This window comes from Mixophyes fleayi, chromosome 1, assembly GCF_038048845.1.
Source record: "Mixophyes fleayi isolate aMixFle1 chromosome 1, aMixFle1.hap1, whole genome shotgun sequence".
In the NCBI taxonomy this organism is placed as follows: Eukaryota; Metazoa; Chordata; class Amphibia; order Anura; family Limnodynastidae; genus Mixophyes; species Mixophyes fleayi.
Window position 1 is genome coordinate 440,549,108 of NC_134402.1, and position 24,236 is coordinate 440,573,343.

General features: G+C 39.7%; 1 protein-coding gene across 16 annotated transcripts in view; it reads left to right on the forward strand.

The window, feature by feature from the left end:
• Positions 1–24,236, forward strand: part of TCF4 (transcription factor 4) — a 318,760-nt gene that overhangs the window by 106,049 nt on the left and 188,475 nt on the right. For all 16 annotated transcript variants that reach the window (XM_075185214.1, XM_075185193.1, XM_075185148.1 and 13 more), the window contains one exon: positions 4,402–4,498. In XM_075185214.1, coding sequence (XP_075041315.1) covers positions 4,402–4,498 — 97 coding nt within the window. The remainder of the gene's footprint in view (positions 1–4,401; positions 4,499–24,236) is intronic.

The following is a 24,236-nucleotide window of genomic DNA, read 5'->3' on the forward strand; positions in this document are numbered from 1 at the left end:
TTGTGTAGATCACACAGCTGGTACTATTCCTGATAGTGAGTGTCCGGATGGTGTCCTCAGCCTAAATAATAAAGTTAGGTGTGGGACATGGGTATATGTAATATAGGTGGGGGACATGAGCATATAGTTATATAATACCTAAAGCTGGCTACACACTACAGGTTTTTCAGACCAATCACATGATAAAAGCCCAATATTGCATTAGTGTGTGCGCTCCAACGATGTTATCGTTCCAAAGCTCATCGTATCGTTTCATTTGAATTTTAAAATGGTCTAAAAATCTCGTTCAATAATGGAACAATGTCGTTCCAATCCTGGAGTTTGTATGTACGCACTCAGGACCGGCAGTGTCCATAGATCTCTATGCAGTGTGCAGCCACAGTCTTTTCAGCCAATGGTTATGACAGATGAAGAGCACAGATCTGACGGTACATCGTGTAAAACGTGTATAGTGTGTACACTGGAATCGTCATGCTGTTCGGGACTTTTTCTTTGCTTTCAGTTGTTGGTAAAATCGTTAACTATATCGAATTGGGAGAATTTAGTGTAGTGTGTACCCAACCTTAGGCAACTTCAATTCTAAATACAGCTTTCTTTTCAGTCAAGACAACTAGGCGCCTATTTATTAAGACCCCTCCAATAACAATATTTCCCATAAAATAATTTGCATGAAAGTGGATACCTGGCCTAAGGTATTGGGAACAATGAGATTAAAAATTCTCCTGAGACAGGAAACTACAACCAGTATTGAATTGCAGGTTATGAGTAGCTTGAAGGGTGATCGTGGTGTATTGCCATATTTTTATGCTTGGTTGGAGCTTTCTCTTTAAAAAAGTACTTTGCCTAATTAAAATCAAGATACCAGTTGCTACAATTTACTGGAATAACTGAATCTCAATATAAAACTTCTGCCTGAAATCATCTGTTGAAAATACAGAAACATGCCCATGCTGTCATTGGGCTGGTTGTGAATAACTGATCTCTTTTACATAATTCTGTAACCATGGAACCATTGTTTTCAAGAAACAATTTCAGGCAAGAAGTCCTATTTCAAGCACAAGAAGTTATTCCATTAAGTTGTAGTACCCAGCGTATTGATTTTAGGCAAGCATGTGTTTGAGTGGAGTTACAATTTTAAGATGTCTGTTGAATTGTTTTCATTACTGAATTGTTGTAAATATTTTCAGTAAATATATATTATTTGATTTCCTTCAGCACTAAGGGTTAAGTGTACGGCTGAAAGCTGCAACATTATTATTACATTGTATAAAAATAATAATTGCATTTGCTGCCTGCCAAGATCTATTGTAATGAATACCTGGGAATCTGTGATCCGGAGATTTCAGTAGAGCGTTACACTTGCTGAAGAGAGGAAGGCATTGCCTTTAGAGCGATCAACAGCACCCGATCAGGGTAGAGTCATAGCAAGTACACGTCATGATAAGCCCCACCCCTGCGCTAAATGCTTATAACTAGTTTAATGTCTATTGCTGCATCCTGAAAAACGAAAGCACCACCAACATTTTCTGGGCAGAAGTTCCCACTTATCTTACAACCCAGACTTTGATCTGTCACACAGCAGGTAAAAACTCCAGCTCACATGTAAATAGGTTTTAGAAAAGTTTATAGCACTTTATGAAAACATCTTTCATCAATTTGGAGCATGAATTTATTAAAGTTTATTTTTTCTTTTTTTAAAATGTTAAGCATTTCTTTGTAAATGTTGAACTAAATCCCCCCAACCCAACTAGCAAAATTGCATTCCCTGACTGTAGTCCCTCCTGACTGTAGTCCCTGACTGTAGTCCCACGATGCTCCAGGGCTCTCAGCTGGTAGATTTAATGTGTACGGCACCATACGAGGGTTATTGACCAGTTAGTGCCATCACCGACCTCTTTATGTAGCAGATTACAGTCTAAATGCAGCCCGGGAGTCCTGGGATTGTAGTTGGCAGAGGTGGTTTTGGTTGATTGGTGGGGAGGGCGTTAATTTATAAAAAAAAACAACAACTTTTGTGCCTGTATTCCAGGAAGACTGACATGACATGATGGGTCTTGTAGGTCAATCTTAACTGGATATCGGCAGGTTGAAAGGCCCCAATACCCCACTGTAATCTTGCAGGTTTACATTGTCCTGTTGGTTTGTCTTATTATTCATTTCCCTTTAATATCAGGAAAACAATACAGGCATAGTCCTCTCCGCCGCGGCCGTCAGATCGCCATTTTAACCTCAGATGTGACCGCTTAAGAAGCCAAAAATAAAGAAGCAAAAGTATTCTGTGATGGGCTCTCATTAAAGTCACTATATTGTTAAAATAACATTTAATTAATTACCTTTGAAAATAGGTAACCTCTATTTGTTAGAATTGCTTCCAAAACATTAAAACAGATTTATAATTAAAATGCGTTGTACGGTCCTATTTTATATCGGATGTACTGTATTATATACAGCGGTCGAAGTAGAAATTTAGAAGTATGGAAAATGTAATGAGAATGTTAGTGAATGGAATATGACAAGGCAGTAGGAGAAGTGGCGGTATGGCATACCCCCGTATACACCCCTACTTGACCACTGATTATATGCCATTAAGGAAAATCCATACCTGCCTGCTCTCCCGGAATTTCCGGGACGCTCCCGAATTTCGGGGAGTCCTCACGGACTCCCAGAAGAGTAGGCAAGGCTCCCGCATTTGGTGAAATTCACGGCATTGAATGGAGGGGGCTGGGCTTAATCGCATCATTAAGCTCCACCCCCTCCACTCAGTTCCGTGAATTTGACTTCTCTCCCGGGGGAGAAATCTTAAAAGTTGGCATTTATGAGAAAATCTCAATCCACTAGCCCTGGGCAACCTGTTGCTCTCCAGCTTGTAAAACTACAAGTCCCAGCAGGCCCTTCCAGCTATCAGCTGGCTATCTAATGGCAAAGCATGCTGGGGCTTGTAGTTTCACAACATCTGGAGAGCCACAGGTTTAGCCAGGTCTGCACTAGTTCATATCTCATATTTATCTCATATCCTTCATCCTTCCTGGATATTTATTATAGTTCCAAGAGCTCAAGAAGTCAAATCTAATGAGCGATAATTAGATTCCCTGGAATGTGGCACCTAAACGCATCTTGGTCTCGGTTTTAGCTGATGAAGCAGAGCTACAGATAAAACCAACTTCACGGGAAATCAATCTTCTCTTTGTTTCTGGTGAGAAGTTCTGCGTGTTGCGCCGGTCCCATGTGGAGAGTGTAAAACAGTCCTCCTTATTGTATCAGCCGGGGAATTGTCTCCCGCTGTCAAGAACCTGCTGCAAATTGCACACGGTATTTAAATATTTCCTGAAGTAATGACATAAGTGCAGATAAAGCTTTGTCTGATGGTAAAGATGACACTTAGACTGAACTGTGACTATGGCGACTCCGTACAGCTCGGCTCCCTCTGAGGTAGGGTCCGGTTATCAAGTGTAGTGCAGTTTATGTGGCATTTATTGTGTATGTATATATTTTATAGTGCCACCAATTGCGCATGTTTTTGGATTGTGGGACGAAACCCACGCAAACACGGGGAGAACATACAAACTCCACACAGATAAGGCCCTGGTTGATATCGAACTTATGACCCCAACGCTGTGAAGTAGCAAGGCTAACCACTGTGCCACCGTGCTGCCCTATATGTGTGCCCTCAGTCTGCTCCCCCCTGAGCACGTGCCACGAAGCTTTGTATCAGTCTTCAGTTCCACTGCAAAGACCAGAAACATGGAGATAGTAAGGCAGGTACTTGTTCTAGAAAAGATGGCAGCCACGTTGTTATATGGAGGAGTTAAAGCGATCTGCCGGTTTGTTTCAGCTACATACTCTCCATTATTATTTTGTTTATTCAGCTCCAAGTTACATTAATGTATTTATTATATCAGGACACAAGGGGAAACTGCAGATACTGCACATTCAGCCCAGCCTAGCATCATCCACTGTGTGAAGGCAAATATACTGTGTGTGTGTGTGTGTGTGTGTGTGTGTGTGTGTGTGTGTGTGTGTGTGTGTGTGTGTGTGTGTGTGTGTTTGTGTGTGTGTGTGTGTGTGTTTGTGTGTGTATATATATATATATAAAACGTGTGTGTGTATGCATATCTTTCTCTCTCTATATCTATCTATCTATCTATCTATCTATCTATCTATCTATATATATACATATATATATATATGTGTATATATATATTGATATATATTTATATATGTATAAATATATATAGATATATATAATGTGAGTGTGTGTATGTTACTGCATACTGATGTGTCTTATGTACGTATACATGTATTCATCTCATGTATGTTTACTGGAGGTACAGGTCTTGTGCATGATGTACTTGATGTTACATTATATATCAGTGCTTACCGCTCCCATTTCTTTACCTATAGAACTACAGCGAAGGATCGCACTATGAACATATGACAAGCAGGGACATGGCTTCACACGACAATCTCTCTCCGCCATTTGTCAATTCAAGAATGCAAAGTAAGTAACAGAGCTGTAATGCTGCGCCTGTTATTGTGAAATGTTAGTGTCACACGGGCAGGTTGGTGAGCGCTCACTTACTAGCGGTCTGTAGCTTCGCTATCATGGAAATGCTGGAGGCGGGCTGTCAGTACTCATGGGGGCGGGGTGGCTAAGGAGGAGGGGGTAGAATTGATGTCCATCTCGGGTGGCATTAACCAGTGGATTGCCCCGTCTTTTAATGAGGCAGAGATTCTCAGGATTTAATCTCTTCCATCTCATGTTGGTTTCTACAGTAGTATTAATACTCATGTGGAAGGAATACAGAAATTAGACTGATTATTACAGAACAATAAAGAAAGAAAGCAAATGCCTAGCCCCTAATGTTTTGTGATTACCCTAATATCGGACCCAGAGAGGGTTGTTGTGGACTGTAAGTTGAGCATGGTTTCACGATAATGGGGGTGTAGCTGGGATAAACTAGGTGGGATTTGGGTGGTTCATAAACAAGTTATTCCCTCATGTTCTAAAACGTTGGGATATTAGTGTTAATGGCACATAACTTTGGCTTTGAAATGCACAAAGCACCCGTGTGACACTAACCTGAATTATTATTTTAGTCATTGTATCCAGAATTCTTCCTATACAAGATTCACATGGACAGATGAATGGTTTTTGAACTGCATTAGTTCCAAGCTATCAGACCTTGCCTTGGTTTTTGATCAGAGTCTCCAAGTAGAAAAAGTAATTAGTGATTATTAATAGTTTGGCTAATTTTTTTTCCCTTTATAAACTTTTCGTTCACACCATCATATCAGTAATCGGAACAATATGGATAAATGTGATTAGAATCATAGAAGATTATTGCAAATAATCACAGACATTGTCTACTTGGTGAGATTCTACATTGTATAATGACTCAGAAACCTTGTAGTGTGGTTTCCACAGGTGACTGACATGTGACCATTGTCAGTAAGACATTATCATTGATCTTTTGAATCCCTATTAAATTACATTAAAGGAAAGCAAACGCTACAAACGTGTTTGATATTTTGTTGAACAGATCTCCTCTGTTTTAACTATTTTTGGTTGTTTGTACATCTATAGTCTCTGGATACTGCTATGTCTCCTCGATTCACTGAACTCAGCTAAGTTTCCTGAATCATTTGTTATTGTCAATCCAGCAGCTTCACTGTATGCCGCATTCATGTACATTCATTAAATGGAAATGTATCTATGCACCGTGAGAGTGCCTCATTGTAACTCCCAATCAGCAAACGTGGAGATGGTAGAAGTTGAAAATAATAACTTGTTTGTAAATGTAACCAGCACACAACTCTTATAGTATCACTTTTGTGTTTTATCTGTTCCTCACAAATTGTGGGTAGCAGCTTATTGCCCGTTATTTTTCTATAACAAAAAAAAAAGGAGTTGGCTTAAGTGAAATACTTGGGAGTTTTAATTGTATCAGAGGCGTGCCTGAGTATAGTTGTACTGGTGTAGTCTTCAAAAGGATTCGGCAACTGTCGCGTTTTGGTTATTACAGAACTACAAGTTTCAGCATCTCAGCATTGATGATCGATAATGACTTTGGCTACGTGCCGAGTTATTATCATAGGGCCTGATTCATTAAGGGAAGTTAAGTAAAAAAAATAGTAGAGTAAGTAGTCTCCTGGATAAAACCATGTTACAATGGGTGCAAATTAGTTTTCTATTTTGCACATAAGTTAAATGCTGACTGTTTTTCCATGTAGCACACAAATATCAACTTTAAATTTCAGTGTACAAATAAGCTATCAAGTATTTGTGTGCTACATGGAAAAACAGTCAGTATTTAACTTATGTGCAAAATAGAAAACTAATTTGCACCCCTTGCATTGTAACATGGTTTTGTCCAGGAGACTACTTACTCAATTTTCCAACTTCACTTTCCTTACAATCAGGCCCATTATTATTATTATTATTATTATTATTATTATTATTATTATAGAATTCTGTGATTATATGTGTATATAAAATGTCTAAAATGTTAGTAGATTGTATTAGACCATATATATGATTGTATATTCACACGTTTCAAATTATGTTTATATGTATTCAGAAAATGTTGGAAAATGAACAATTTAATGGTAGATATGTTTTCTATGTGTGTTTAGCACACAGGTCTGTATATCTAGAGAATGCAGCAATTCAGTGTTTGGTAAATATCACATATATAGTCGTCTATGAGTTATGCATTGAATACAGTATGGGTCTGTGTCTGTAATATTGATGTTTGTGGTTATACCACAGCTCAGGCAGTAGGATGGAAAGATAACCCCTACAGCACAGAAATATCGATGTGAAATCAGGCTTACAATGCCATTATTCTATAATATTATACCAATCTAAAGACCAGGGGTAGGAAAATGTTTTATATGCCCGAAGCACTGGCATCTAGATACTAGTAAAAGCATGTAAACATGTATGGGAATGGAACCCATTGATTCCAATGACCCCATACCCACTAGCATCTGTGTTGTAGTTTTTTGGTACTGAATGCCCCGTTTTATTGTGTTGACCACTAGTGAACAGTTTGGAGACAAAGGAGTGTCCCTATATTGACCGTTTTGCCTACAAGTACAAACACTTGTTACTACCGCATGTCAAAGGCAATCGCAAATGCAACTCCAGAGGCTAACCAGCCATAAAAGGCACCGGACGTCAGTCGCTTATGAACCATGTACTATGTACTATGCGGTTGGCAAGAAAAACCAGGCTCCCCCTGTGACCTTTCATACTCAGAGAGAGCATTGTAATCCTAATGCTGGTTAAATGTTACGCTTTAAAGACAACTTCCTCTTCTGCCTGTTCCTTGGCCCTGCCCTGCCCAATACGTATATATGTTAGAGATGCTCAGGCTCGGTTCCTCGAGAACCGAACACATCTGAAATTAGGGGATCCGAGTACCGAGCCGGCTCGGTGCCGTTGTGCGCCCTCGGAATTAAAAATGAGACAAAACATCATCGTGGCGTCGTCGGATCTCGGATCTCGTGATTTTTTTAATTCCTTTTAATGATCCAACATCAGGGAGGGTGGGAGGTCGGGCGGACACCGATTAATCTTTTCTGCCACTGCTGTGTGCCACTGTATCCTAGCTGTGCTAGGAACTGCCGTGTGTTTGTGTCATTGCTCTGTCGCTTACCATCCAGCCAGGTCGCTGCAGTATTTGTCCGAAAGTGTATGAAAATAATATTGTGATCTGTGAGGTGGTCAAAATTGACTGCAAATGACTTGAAATTAGTGTTATTGAGGTTAATAATAATGTAGGAACAAAAAAAGAGCAAAATTATGTGATTTTAAAATATTTTAGAATTTTTTTAAAAAAAATACAAAGCGAAGCCAAAAATACAAAACCAAAACCAAAACCCACGAGGGCGGTTTTGCCAAAACCAAAACACGAAGCTAATCCAGATCCAAAACCAAAACCACTTCACGGGGGTCAGTGAGCATCTTTAATATATGTTGGTTTATCTACAAATAGAGTAATCATTTTGGAATTGAAATAGGTAAATTAAATGCTTATAATATGTAACCCACACCATGCAACCAGGATGAATTAATATTCAAATAGTAGTAAGCAGGGCCAGATTAACCCGAGGTCTAACTGGGCTACAGCCCAGGGGTCTCTGGCATCCAGGGGGCCCTTGCAGAGCTCAGCAGAATTATTGATCGGCCCTTTAGCCCAGGGGCCACCATTCCGTTAATCCGGCCCTGGTAGTAAGTCAGATTTATGGAACAGACGGATAACTTTTATTATTAACTAAATCGGATATCTCATTTGTAATAATCCAGGTTTTTTGTTCATATCTCCTTGCATTTAACATATGTTAGTAAATACACCAAAATAATCCATTGTGTAGTAAATACACCAAAATAATCCATTGTGTTTTGAGTTAAATGTCCTCTTTTATTTCATTTGTGCACCTTAACCCGCTGCCAGTGTTTCTATTAGCAGCAGAAATGTCTTTGTTATTTTTGCAGTAATTGAATATTTTCAGGTTAAGGATCGCTAGACAATGCGATTCCAGTTGAAGCTGTGTTTGTCTTTTCTCAGATTCTCAGTATTTAGCTCCTCGGTGTCACCTCCGTATTAGGTACACTTCTGTTGTGGTGTTATGTGTTAGCGCCAGAGGCGGTGAGTTACGCGTTGCTGTGCCAGTCGGAATCTGGGTTTATCCAGGTGCCAGTGGAACATACATATGTTGTGTTTCATTCAGTATTCTGCATCATCCATGTACACACAAACAAACCTGCTGAATGGTTATAGGTGCTACTGTACAACCAAACACGCCTAAATATAGAGCCATTATTTGTCATTAACGGAATCAGGGCTGTTAAGTTGCAACGTGTTAATGAGGTGTTGCAAAATGAACTGAAAACAAGGTGATAATTTAACCGGAGTGTCGTTTATATAGGTGTAAACCCACGTTATCGCTTCATTCTCAGCTGTCCTGCACAGGGTTTAGCTCCTTATTAACAATAGTAAAGGATTCAGGAATAGTTGTACCTGTGCATTCTTCATATATTACTTTGCTAACCCACAGGTAAGTATTTAGAGCAGACCTGCCCTACAACCTATTGCTCTCCGAGTGTTGTGGAACTACAAGTCCCATGAGACCTTGACAGCGATCTGGAAAATGGCAGCAATTACTAGTTGTTTTTCAACGTGCTTTATGTTCTTATATTTGTACCGTAATCATTTTGACAAATTACCATCTTGAATGTTTTCTCTTGAAGCCACATTACCACCTAAGCGGCGGAACATTCAAGTTCACCTTTTTAAATTGTCTGTAGAGGGGGATAGTAAGCGGGATGTAAAATCGGAAGCTGCTATCTCAGTGATTGTAAATTCTGATTGGTCCGTCCTCTCCCCCTTCCTCTCGGCGGAGCCACACAAGCCCTTGTTTCTCAGTTGGCGCTGTGAGATTAATCCGTTGCGTGTGATGATGTAGTTTTGTCCGAACTCAAATCTAAGCGGATCTCGAGATACATTTTCCATTCGGCCGAAACGCCACCTGCTGCATGTGGATACACAGAACTGCAGTATATGTACTAAGTGTCTGTTCACTAAAAGGTCACATCAGAACACATAAAAAAAAAAAATAATAAGCAAACAACTCTTAACAGTTTAATCATTAGTAAAAATATGGAATTAAAAAAATACATATTTTTTATTTTTTACCTTAAATACATAGATCAAGATGCTTTTAATGCGTACTGTACGTATAGTGTGTATTATAGTATATCTTTTCTGCATACACATGTTCTGTGCTACCTAGTGGCATACACAGCTGCAAAGACTATGCTGTGACAGTCATCACTATCAGTCAGCACTAACACCTGCTCCGTAGCTGGAGCAGATGCGGCTGAAACCAAGTGTAGGTACGAGAAACATAGGACTTGGATCGGCCGCATCTGCCCCCACTGTGCATGACCTACGTTCATCCGTCCCTTCCCTCCTCCGTTCCGCCTCTGAAGCCGTAGACTGACGTAACTGTCAATTGCATTCAGACATGAATTGCAGGCAATCGCTTTCATTGGCGTAAGGTATGTTTCTGAGCAGGCGCAGAGCTATTTCAAGCAAGACACGCCACGTAACGAACGTAATCTCTGCAAATGAATATGTTTGTATCTTACAATTAAAAAACACTTTTTTTCCTGCAATAGAATATGGAATAATACCAGTTTTATATAACTATGTTTTTTATATTCAAAATTCAGTTTTTTTCCCACTTGTTGCAAAAAAATAAAAACCCACATGATGGGAGAGGTTAATCTGAACACCCAACATTCTTCCTACACGTGCCCAACATCCTTTTCTCATTACATTACTGAATCTGCTCAGTGTTTAAATTGGACTCTGTTGATTAGTGCTAATTGGCGATTGTTTGCTATTAATGTCTGTACTTTAAACTTTTGCAGTTTGTTAGTAAATAAACCACATTGTGTGAAATAATTGAAGTAAACTGACAAATAGGGAGAAAGCAGCGGTATAGAGTAGGAAATATTTCGTGTACATTATATAGTTTCAGCAGTTATATGATGTTCTTTGATTTTCATTTTATAACATTTTATCACATTGCCTTTTCGGGATTTGTACCCTGATGTTATTTTCAGATGTAGCTAATAAATGTGTATTTTTGATTTTGCACATGTCAATTTAGCTGCCTTTAAAGTTAATGTTATGGTTAATGTGCCACATATTCAAAATATGTGATTTTTTTTATATCCCTTTGGCTGCAGAGATGTAATAATGCCAGACATAACAGTTCATTAAGCAATTTTATTATATAACTTACGCATTCAATGTCAAATGCGTTCTTCCCTGCCAATATACTGTTTAAGGTCACTGAATAAGTCCATGACATGTAATATCCTACAATTGGGCTTTAGGGAATACATTATCCCACACATCATGTATCCATCTAACAATATATAACGCAAGTTTTTTTTAATTGCCAATATTGTAAGAGCAGGATTTTGACACAGATTTGGGTAATGGCTGAGCAGTAGGTACAAGTTACTGAGATTGATTGGTGAGATTTTCAAAACCATTTCCCCTTCTTCTGCTTTCGGTTTAAAATTTTACATTTCACTGGCAGAATTTAGGTTTAAATGTTACCACAGCACAGAATGAGTTGTTGTCTCTCCAGCTTTATTCATAGACTGTAAATATTTGGCAAAATGCGAATTTACAAAGACAATGTGGAATGTTTTTACACAGAATTCCAAAGCTAAAGCGGAATTTCACATGAACACCTCAAATTCACGCGTTTCGCTGCATTTTCACTCAAATGTAGTTAGTATGCTCTAGTTCTTGTTAATTGTTGCATTCATGTCAAACCCAGTTATCAAAATGTAGGATACAAAAAAGAGGCACCTTTATATAGATTTATTTTTTTTAATATGTTCTTTATTTGCAGAAAATAAAAATACCCTTAAAATCAAACAACAACAACATTTTCACGCGCACTTTCATTAGTAAATGTTGGCAAGTATGTATTATTGCCGGGTGACAGTGCAGGACACCCCGGCAAATTCCCCAGTAGACCGCACTGAACATGGGTCTGCCCAGGTCCTCCTGGCAACATCACAAGAGGAGTTTTGATTGGCTCCTCTTGTGATGATTTTTTTTTTTTTAACAGTACAATAGGTTTCGGTGAGAAAACCCGGGATTTTCAACCCAATTCTCACAGTTCACACTGCAGGCGACCCGGGACGGACACGGGAATAACCCTGCATAAGTCTCGGATTTAATTCCCGGGTCATCAGACCTGGGATTTTGCACTGACCCCCTTTCACACTGAGCCACAACCCGGGTCGCCTGAGCTCGCCCCGACAAAAACCCGGGTTTTATAGGCAGTGTGAATGGGGTTTAAGGGGCATATTTATCAAGCTCTGAAATAATCCATAGCTTGACAAATATAACTCTTCATCTGAAAGTTTTAACAACTACAAAACCAAGGAGCATAATCTTAAAAATGGATGATGAGGATAGAAAAAAATGGTTTAAAATGCTGCAAAATCGGAAAACCAGACACATTTTCAAATGACTACTCTCCATATTTGATGAGTATTTAACAGGATTAGTTTCTCTTCGCTCCTCTTTGTTGTAGTGCAGATCTTTCATAGCCGGGTTATAAAAGTTTGAAATCTATTTTGTGAAAATAAAATCTGGTGAAACCGGGGCAAAAACCGAACCTGCGTAGTTGAAGAATCTATTGTAAAATCGACAGTTACACGAAAGCAAAATTTCACTGGAAATGAAGAAACTGTTGGATTTAAATGCTGCAAATTCCACTGAGGGGAATTGTCTCAGCCTGGAAAGAGGAATTGTAATATTTAGTGAAATCATTGTTTCACACCATTATTAATAGATGCAATGTATATTTTTGCACAGACTGTACTTTCCCAGTGAAAATGAAGAGGGGTTTACATCAATATCATTCCATGACCAGTCTGCTACTACACAGATTTATAAATTCACCTCCCTGATTGCTAAATATGCTTAAATGTCATTACTCAGCTATGTCCACTGTAATGTCTAAAGTTCCAGCTGTAGATTTTCCTCAATAAGTGAAAATTAAAAATAAATTTAAAGTATGCCTCTCACTTACTGAGAGGCAGAATAAAGTGCCTCATACCTCAGCGAGATAAAGGAGAATATCTGATTTGCATTTATGGCGACTATCAGAGAGACCACATCTATCCGTGACTCATTTTCTCTCATTAACCTTAATTGTTTGCCACAGACATTTGTGTTCTCACTAGCGTGTTTCGGTTATTGCAACATATGACAAATTGTGAAAAACTGTTATTCATGTATTTGCCATTTTGTTCACTGTATTAGTTATGTCTTATCTGTATATGTTTGTGTATGTATTATCTCATTGTGTATGTTGTTTTTGTTTTTTATATAAAATATTAAGAGGGAAAGAAGCAAAATGTTTAAATCATACTTGCCTACTTTTGAAGGCAGCTATCCGGGAAGGGGGACCGTCGAGGGGGCGTGTCCACGTATGGTGCGCCAGTAGGCCCCACCCCTATCAATCTTAGACAATTTTGGGCAATTGCAGCAGGGGGCAGGGCCACTATGTCGCGTTTAGCCCCGGCTCCACCCTCTTCAACAACGGAGACGCCCGCATCTGAGATGTTTGCCTGCTTTCTCGGGAGTCCGGGAGAACTCCCAAGAATTCGGGAGTCTCCCGGACATTTCGGGAGAGTAGGCAACTATGGTTAAAATGCCTGCAAGGCTCCCAATCCTATAGGTTAACGATAACCGACTACTGGTATTTTCTTCCAATGGGCAAGAAGATTTGTTACAGTGGAGAAAGATAAAGATTTTAAGGCAACATCCAAGTTAAGAGAAAAAGTCACAGTAGCTCACTGAAACTAAGAGGAGCTATGACATCGGGGTATATTTACTAAACTGCGGGTTTGAAAAAGTGGAGATGTTGCCTATAGCAACCAATCAGATTCTAGTTAACATTTATTTACTGCATTCTACAAAATTACAGCTAGAATCTGATTGGTTGCTATAGGCAACATCTCCACTTTTAAAACCCGCAGCTTAGTAAATACACCCCCTGATGTCTTACAATGAAGTGTTGTTGCTGGTATTATTTGTAGTTTAGGGGCCTATTTATTAAGCCATAAACCATGCGGAAATGGCTTTTCATAAAGGAGAGTGTTAGCACGTTAGTTGCCCTTCTGTCCGTAATCTCTCCTGGATGTAGTGTTAAAGAGGAAAATTATTTGCATTATGTTTATAGAAGTATGTTGTTCATTAAAAAACAGGTCTTCTCCGCTGTTAACTTTGACTATTTGTGATGACAGCGGTTGTGTTTAACTGTCCTTTTTATTTGATTTTGGGGATGGAAGGTTACAGTTGCTTTTCTTTAATTCATTTTCTTTTTAGTGTTTTGACATCTCAAAGCATAAATATTGCGCTGAAAAGTTTTGGTTTTATTTGTGCTGACATTTTCTATTGAGACTGTTTATTATAACAGTGTCGTGTCCTTGTGGCCTCCCAAAATTGGCTGTGCACAATATGTTTTACGTTTTTGTGCAATTGTCACGTTGTCTGGCCCCAGACTTGTACAATCTCTAATTTAAATACTATGGGGTAGATATACTAAGCCTTCTGAAAAGGAAAAGTGGAGGTGTTGCTCAAAGCAACCAATCAGATTCTAGCTATCATTTATCTAGTACATACTTGCATATTCTACCGGAATTTCCGGGAGGCTGCCGAATTTCGAGTAGGCGACCTCCCAGACGTGATGGAAGCGGGGCTTAGTGACGCGATTTTGCCCCGCCCCTGATATGAAATGCAGTGAATTTTGGCATTTCCTAGCAGGGGGCGGAGCCACAGCCCCCTCCTACCCCCTGTCACGTGACTTCTCTCCCGGGCTTTGCCAGAGAACTTTGAAAAGTAGGCACGTATGGTCTAGTATATTGTAAACAATGATAGCTAGAGTCTGGTTGCTATGGGCAACACCTCAAACTTTCCTTTTTTTGAAGGTTTAGTAAATCTACTCCCTATTACTTAAATTAGAGGTTGGGCAGGGTCTCCATCCCAAATTTACCAGGAAAGACTAAAGAACCTCAATATGTATAGCTTGGAGGAGAGGTGTGTGTGTGTGTGACCTTCAAATATATCAAGTGTTTTGTTTAAACTTATGTTTTATTAAAAGCTCATTATAAAATAAAGAAATATAATCAGTGTTGACATAGCAAGATACATTGCAAAGCTTTCCATTTTCCTAGTTAATAATAAAGAAATATAAAGATAAATAAAAATGGAATGAGGGGGGAAGGAAGAAGGGAGAGAAAGAAGAAGGGAGAGAAGGGGGAAGGAAGAAGGGAGAGGAGGGGGAAAGGGAGAAAAGGGGGTAGGGGAGAAAAGAGAGAAGGGGGGAAAGAAAGTGGGGAAGGAAGAAGGTTGGGAAGGAAGAAGGGATAGAAGGGACAAGGAAGATACGAGAAAAGGGAGGAAGGAAGAAGGGAGAGAAGGGGAAAGGAAGAAGGAAGAGAAGGGGGAAGGAAGGAGGAAGAGAAAGGGGAAAGGAAGAAGGTAGAGAAGGGGGAAGTAATAAGGGAGAGAAGGGGGAAGGAAGAAGGGAGAAGGGACAAAGGGGGGAAGGAAGAAGGGAGAAAAAGGAGAGAAGGGGGAAATTAAAAAGGGAGGAGGTCTATTCAATATTAATAGATATATAGTGATCTTGTGTGTTTGTATGTTATTACGAAGGATGTTAAGTATATGTGATAAATCTATATTTAATCATCATTATTTGCCACAAACATGTCATCTTTATAGCAGTCCGTAGTCGTAGAATTCTAAGCAGGAAAACCAGGTTGTAGTAAATTCTGAAGTTTTCTCATTTGTAGAGGAAAGCAAATCATCCATAAAGTAGTCTTATTTGGGAATACCAGTCTTTAAGTGTTGGAGGGTTGGAACATTTCCATCGGGCAGAGATTACAGCCTTGGCTGCATTGCTTAGATGGCATAGCACTGATTTTTTAAAATTGTTTATTGGAAGGCAGGATCTAAGGAGGCTTCGTAATTTAGAATGGTCTTAGTGATATATATATAACATCTACTCCAAATGTTTGAATTATGGGACAATCCCACCATATGTGTAAATAACTTCCTACAGCATTAGAGCATCGCCAACATACATCGGATGTATTCTATATTTTTCGAAGTAAACTGGGATGTCTGTCCAACGAGTTAATATTTTATATTGTGTCTCTATTATAGAAGTGCTAATGGAGCATATATGTTTGAATTTGAAAACTTTCTGTCACTCTTCTGGAGAAACTTTTCTACGTAAATCTTGTTCCCAACGTTTAGTGAAATGAGGACGTGATTGAAATAAATTTTCAATAATATGTCTATTCATACTTGAAATTGTATGGGATGGTTTAGAAACAGACGTACACAGGGTTTCAATATCAGTAAGTTCTCTATATACTAGTTGGGATTGTTTAACTAATTGTAAAATATGGCAAATTTGTATATCAAGTGTTTTAACAAGGTACAGGAGAGAAGCAGTCTACAGAGGAATAGAAGTATTAGTACATGAACTGATGGGAGCCCTTGAGAACTGAACATGGACACCTCTAAATTAGTCCCTGAGGTGTTCTGGAATACAAATGAGCAGACTAGACGGGTTGTATGGTCCATATCTGCTGTTAAATTAAAAACAATAAAAAAAAATGATCTTAAGGTGTATATATATGATGTGCTGCCCCACATATCCCTAAATAGATCAGTGGAACTTAATTTTTTTTTTTTTAGCTCACTGAAACAGACTTTTCCATTTCATTGAGGCCACGTTGTATATGGTAAGTCCACAGATAGGTCCACCTACAGACTTCTGGAGTATTAGTTCATATCTGTACTCTCAAATCTCATTTCCTCTTAGTAGATCTCATTTTCCTCTTAAAGAATCACATGACGATTGGCGATCGCTCATCCGAGACCAGAGTTCTGTGTATCGCGGGCAAATAGATTTTGTGACTGTGATTTTGTTATAAATGCAGCTCTCCCCCCTCTCTGTACTGCTGACCTCTCTTACTGATAGTTGTACTTTTGTTAAGAAGATGCATTGAAATGTTTTAATTATATTAATTGAGGCCATCTATGACTTTGTACAACTAGTACAATAAGACGTAGGAAGGATTGTAGCAATGTGTGTGAGATCCCGCTGCTTTGTCTGGTATGGCTAGCATGGCAGCGTATCATGTCCATGGTGAGGGGGGGATATCGTGCAGCTAGCATGGCAGCGTATCATGTCCATGGTGAGGGGGGGATATCGTGCAGCTAGCATGGCAGCGTATCATGTCCATGGGGAAGGGGGGGATATCGTGCAGCTAGCATGGCAGCATATCATGTCCATGGTGAGGGGGGGGATCGTGCAGTTAGCATGGCAGCGTATCATGTCCATGGTGAGGGGGGGATCGTGCAGTTAGCATAGCAGCGTATCATGTCCATGGTGAGGGGGGGGATCCTGCAGTTAGCATGGCAGCGTATCATGTCCATGGTGAGGGGGGGGGGATCGTGCAGCTAGCATGGCAGCGTATCATGTCCATGGTGAGGGGGGGATCGTGCAGTTAGCATGGCAGCGTATCATGTCCATGGTGAGGGGGGGGATCGTGCAGTTAGCATGGCAGCGTATCATGTCCATGGTGAGGGGGGGGGATCGTGCAGTTAGCATGGCAGCGTATCATGTCCATGGGAGGGGGGAATCTTGCACATTTTACTATGGAGCCCAGAGATAACTAGGTACACCCCTGCACTTCCCCCTTTGTTATACTTGCTAAAAGGTTAGTTTTGGGCATATGTTCTAAGCTGGCAATATAAGGAAGGAAGTACGGTATATAAACTATGCCAGCTGGGCATATAATAAGGGCAAGAATTACATATTAAACTTCATTGAACTGTTTCAAGAAATTAAATTGTTTTACTGGGTGTGTTGAACGTTTTCGCAGGGGTTTGTGAAAATGTCTAGAAGCAAACGGCAGTGCAGTTTTTGCCATTCATTTCAATGGAGTTTCCAGTGTGCAGCAAAAGCCCGCTGAAATGAAATGGCCATTGAAGTGAATGGGAAAAGCCATATGTATTTTAAAAGAAAACATTTAGTCCATTTTTTTATGGGGGTGGATGGGGGGGACCATTGACTGATCAGTGGAGGCACTGAACCATTGTGCTTTGATCTGATGGCAGAGTCATAGCTCTGAATCAATAGAAGAGCCACAGCCAGGCCACACGGAAACAGAGCATAGCCTCTACTAGTAAGTTTCTCCTGATCCTTTCTCTGTCTCAGGATGGGCTAGCAGGGGTGGCAGGAGGGCAAATTGTCCCCCATATCCCGTACAATGATTTTGTCACCTGTACTTGCAGTGATAGCAATTGACATGATTAGGATTTTATTTCCTATCCGCTTAAACATGCACTCTCTGCTTGTCATTCCATATAGTCATCATTGGCCTATTATTCACTCAATAAGTATAAATCTGGGGTGGTTCAAATTAACCTTATTCTAAAGGACACATTTTACATAGGCACAAAGGGGTGCACTTTGAATTGGATTTGCACATTAGTGTATTATGGATATCACATTGTCCCAAGGTACATGCTTTACGTTGTAGCTCTAAAAATGTTATTGAATGAATTTGGTTTCTTTACACTTTTTTTCGGTCGTAATTGATAGCCTTTTGGAAGTGCTGTAAATTATAGTATTTAGCGGCGGTATTCTCTTGCTCTGATGCAGAGGCTTTTCTTTTCTTTACAAAAGGGTTATTTTTCCACTCTATCCTCAAGTATAAAAGTACAGTTCATGCAAATTGCATTCTCAGCTTCAGATCTTTCTAAATAACCCCTTCTATCCGCAGTGTAATTGGCTGTCATTTCTAAACCTGTGGATTCAACACTCTCCTCGGATATTGAGAATTTCTCATCTTCTCTGAGCTGCCGCGTTCAGGGTTTGAACTAGGATCCCAGCAAATTTATCCATACATGTCTGATTTAATCGATTACATTTTTATGTTGTGACTAAATTGACACAATGTTTTCAGTATTAAGCAATTAAACATTGTAGCAATCATTAATATATATCCAGAAGTTTGTTATTAGTAATAATAGTGATATACATGGGACTGATTATGCATAACTAATTCTATTCAGCATGCTGTTTGTCCCATCCCTTTGCTGAAAGTTGCCAACATAGAAAATTAAGCTTCTCTATCTGGTATCAATCTTTAATAGTTTGAGTTAGAATAACTTGCAATCTCTTAAGCAACATAAATGTTGTGTGCAGATTGGTGGATTTACTCACAGGCTCAGTGATGTCATTAGAACTTTGAAGGGCGATAACTGACATTTTTTAACCTTTTTGTCCCTCGTCAAGACCTCTTTGATTGTTTGATGACTGACGGACACAATTTTATGGAAGTTGTAAAACATTGCGTAGGGAAGGTATTGCATCACGGCAGAGATGGCACATCGCTGGCTGAGAGGAGATGGGGGACAAGGTCGCGAGGGCTCTGGCAAGTGGGTGTCAGGGCTTTCAGATTTTACTGAATGTGACAGCCTCTATGTACAATAGGTGTATGATCTCCTTATAGGGAAAATTCATGCTACCCTGATAAAGACATTAGAACTTGGTCCTAGAGGAATCAATGAAAGTCATTAGACCAGTCGGAGAGACTTGCTTCTGATTGGCTGGAACATGGAAAAAACACTTTGATTGGCTGCTCATGTATTAGTCGATTAAGGTTATTCATTCCCTTTGTGGCTCTGCTAGCTGCTGATGTTGGTTACTTGTTTTAGTTGGGCACACAGTTTATTTTTTTCACTGTCATTATTCATTTTCTTAACTAATAAAGTTATCATTGTTTTCAATGACAAGATGCGTATGTTTTTTTAAAGTTGAAACTGTTTTTTCCCTTCCGCGTCTGCACATTTCATAAATTCACTGTCCCCAATCTCAAATGCTGTCTCCCTTCTGTTCGTCAGAATGGTATCGTGTATCAATTCTGTTTTATTATAAACCACTGGAGATAATCATGAAGAAATAAATCACATGGCATATCTCTGCTAGGAGCACAGATAAAGAAAGGACATTTGATCTCTTAGCCTCTTTCTACTCATTTCAGCTGGTAAATAATAAAATCCTCCTAGAATAGATGTAGTTGCAGGGAATGCAGATAAGCTTTAAGGCACAGTGGATATAGAAAATCCTAAAATCCCGCTTTCTTTGCAGGGGATGCACCATTCAAGTCTAAACAAAAGTGTCACCTTTATCAGTGTATTTATATTCTGGAACTGCCCATTGTTTTTAAAAGGATATTTAACTATTACCTAGATACAACTACTACATATAAACAGTTGTTGCGTTTACTGTTTTACAGCCCTATAGTTTATTTTATATTCAACTTTTTACATGCCAGCCACATTCTGAGCAGCTATGAATATTCATCCATGAGAGTGTGGCCATCCCATGTACTTGCAGGAACATGCTCACTGTGCTCCTGGGAAACATCCAGTGACATCATCAAGCTGCCAGCTTTCAGTACATTGGTTCTGAATGATCACATGAGGTTAATGTAACCACTGTCCACACCGGCAGTTAATCTATGTAATGTCTTAGGCATTGGTGGCGCAGGTAAAGAGGTACACATTGCTGTTATAGTGCCTAGGGCGCAGAGAGAGTAATCGCTCCTACCAGGTGACAGATAATTGAGCTTCTATTGGCTGATAGTATCCCAGTTATCGCTTCTAAACTCTAGCAGCCTGTTCTATGATTGGCTAATAACTCTTAGTTTCCTGTCCCTCACTGAACTCTGATTGGCTTCCAGGATGAGTGGAGGACAGGCAAAAGAGCCGTTATCATTAAATAGGCTGGTAGCAGCTCTGTGATCCAGCAGGTAAGTAATCAATAGCCAGAGTATCTGTATATTACACTATCCACCAGGGAAATCTACACTGACCACCAAGGAATGGGCACTATACTGTACACTGGTCACCCAATGTACAGTCAATGGACTGTATATTACACTGGCCATCAGGGATGGGCACAACATATTACACTGGCCATCAGGGACTAAGTTCTATATATTACATTAGCCACTAGAGAATAGGCTCTAGATGTACACTGTCCACCAGAGCCTGTATTGTGCACTGATCACAGGAATGGACACGGTCACTGCGCTGGTATTTTGTGTAGGTCCAGTTCTGGTATAATGTTCTATATCACTGCTAAGTTTAATGTGCGGAGGCCCTGTTAGGTATGTAACATAAATAGCAATGCTTTTCAATGGTAAATGGGGTGCACTGGCTAAACCTTTCTTCCGGCCGATCCTTTCAGTGGTACGCCTTTTGAGCCTTCTCGTTCCACTGTGTATTATAAACTACATCTTTGGGCACATTTCAACCAATTGAATATGAATATTCAAAGCCACAAAAAGTCACTTGATAAATACAGGCAATGAGCTGAGCTGTGGTAATTAAGTAACTGTGATAAGTGTTACTTACTTTTGTGACCGAATGTAAAATCGGAAAATAACGTTTTTCTTGCACTGCGTAAAGGCACTTTAACACATATTAGTTTCGGTGAAACGAATATGTTTATGGACGTGTTTGGGAATGAATGTATAATAATATGCTTGTTATTTTATCTGAAGGTGTTGCAGAACATTCCTTTCAGTAAATTGCCATTCTTTTTCTCTTTGTCTCATATTCCTCTATTCTTCCACAGCCCTCCTGTCAATCTTATTCACCTGTGATAGTCCATAAACATTTGCGGTTTTTTTCTACCAAAATGCTGCTCATTTCAGCCTAACTTATGACTTAAAATAATCAGAAAAGTGAAGGGACATCACAACTGCTTTTATTATGTGTGGCACTTTTGTCTGTTTAAAGCTTGGACTTTTACCATCAGCAAAGTCCACCTACAAATGCGCTTTTCTGCCCAAGTGCAACTTGAAGTTTCATTAACCATCTGATTAAAAATATAGGACAAGAGTGATCAGAGCTGGTGTAAAATTAAAGTCCTTGTTTGACGTAGAAATAACTGCATAGGTATAAACACCCCAAAAAATGGTGTCTCGGGAAGCTCCCGTTCCTCCTCAAACGCTGGCATCTTGCTAATCAAACCTGGATCATTGCTAAGATTAGTGTGCGGAGATCCATTTAGGTAAATAACATAAATGGCATTGCTTTTGAATTGTAAATGGGCTGTACTCGCTAAACTTTTCTTCCGGCCGATCCTTTCAGTGGTACACATTTTGAGCCTTCTAATTGCACTGTGTACTATAAAGGACATTGTTAGGCATATTTCAGACAATTAGTGCGCATGCTACCAGACACAATTTTGCGCTGCTTCTCGCCCCTTGACACTTACTAAAAGATGACCATAGTATGTTCAAACACTAGATAAATATATATAGGGAGTATAGTAAGCACCTGATAAAACGCTGGATGTGGTTTCATGCAACAGGTTCACGGAGAAAACAGTGTCATTTTGCAGGATGCAGTACTTAATAGGTTAATAGGAAAAGAACTGAACCAGCTCTGCTGTCTAGCTCTGTTCCAGCACCCGGTCATTATCCTGCAAGGTATAGGATTTACCTGTTGTGCGCCCTGTCATACAAGTAATTACGTCTCTGTAATTATAGGGGGACGAGGGAGGGTTTGTACTCCTCTCTTCTTTTGATCACCGGTTAGGAATGAACCCAACTGTACAGAGTTTAGGTGAAGGAATCCAAAGCAGGCTTCCGCTGCTAATATTAACATGTCTGTATGTCACACTGCTCGCTAAATGTTTACAGATGCAAATATGAAGATTGCATTCCCTAAACAGTAATAAAGGAATAAAGGTGACCCTTATAGCGGATCTGTCTTGTACACAATAAGCAGATATCTGAACCGTGAACATATAACTAAACATATGTTCCGCTTACAGCTGTGTAGTTTCTTCTAACTCATATTTTTACTTATCTGCCCGAAGTTAGTTATATTCTAGACTATATATATACATGAGAATAAATGAGTCTGTGCAGGTCCGATATCCTGACAAGAGCATGCTCATTATGGTCCTGCGATACTTCCTGTGACGTCATCGGAATGGAAGTCTGCCAGCTTCTAGCCCATTGGCTCCCGATGATCACGTGAGATCAATTTTGCAGGATCTTCAGCTCACGCCAAAATAAAATTTAAATAATGCACAAATTATTATGTCAGGAACTAGAAAACATAGAGAGAGACAGATTTATTTCTGATTTGATCAGGAATGTATGTGTGTCATTACCTGTACTAGTAGTGGGAGATTTATCATAATTGTATAAAAGGTTCAAATGGAAAAGTACAAAATATGACGGTGGTAGTTTTAAAATATGATAAATTTGTTTGAATTGAAATGGAGAATACATAATTGGGATAATCTCTCTTTATGAATATAAGGTTTATTTTAGCACATATACTTGTTTCCTACCCTGTACAATAACATTTCCAACGTTGTTCATTTTGTCTTTTTGTCTGACTTGATTTTGACACAGCGCTAATCTTACATCCAGGGTACCAGGATGTAGAGATCAACAGTCTTATTATAAAGATATTGCTGGTGCGCTACAGAGATGAACCCAGCAGACTAAAGAATAATGGACTAATATAAAACAGAACCAGCGTTTCAGATGTAGGGGTGTAACTAGGAATGTCTGTGCCCCACATCAGATATGTAATGAGGACGTATACGCACCATCATAAACTTATACTCTCCCCAATATCTGTTCCATCCTCAGTCAGTATCCAATAGGATAGGGTCCTAACCTGGCACATTAGTCTGAACTATACATCATATATGCTCATTATCTTCCACCTGACTGGATAAATGCGTCATGAAACCACAGCCCTGATTTGGGAGCTCTGTCCCGCCATCCCTATTGGGAGAGCTTTGTCGTGGGGGTGGGAAAGTTGGGAATTTTATCCTGTTTGCTGCTTCACTGCATGGCAGAGCAGCGGGTAACGGGTGCCGTGCGCACAGAAAAGGCGTTTAGGGGGAGGAGGGAAAGGGCAGCCTAGAGATTCCAAAGCGCTAGACACGCCCCCAGTTGTGATGTGGCCACGCCTCATCATGCCATAGCCACACCCTCTGTCCTGAGGCCACAGCCTTAAACCTCAGGAGGTTTGCATTGCTCCTCTGGGACAGGGCTTTTTCTTTGGTTATAGTTACGTTCTTGTTTAGACATATTATACAACTTGCGATTATCTTCCATACGGTACAGGTGAAAGTTTTACAAACTTCCTGAGTTTACAAGTGCTATCCACGAGTCAAGTTGTGCTCTAAATGTACCAGTGATTTCTATTTGAGCCAATCTACAGCTGCTGTTGAATTACAGCTGCTATAATCCTCAATCATTTTACAGCTATTGGACAATTGTAGAATTACTCGTACTTACAAGAGCAGCCAGACCAGATAGTCTATAGACCAGTGCTGCTTAAGTATTTCCACAAAGAGGTACACATTTATTATATCTAGTTAATATATTATCTATCAGGGTCTAAAGAGCCTTTTTGAGAACCTGGGGGGCCAGAAAAAAAGCTTTGGAGGGGAAAATCCAATTGTGCAGCCTAAAGCCATGGAACGTGCGGCTCCCCAAATGTTATGGAACTAAAAGTCTCAGCATGCTGGGACTGATAGTTCCACCAAAGAGCTCC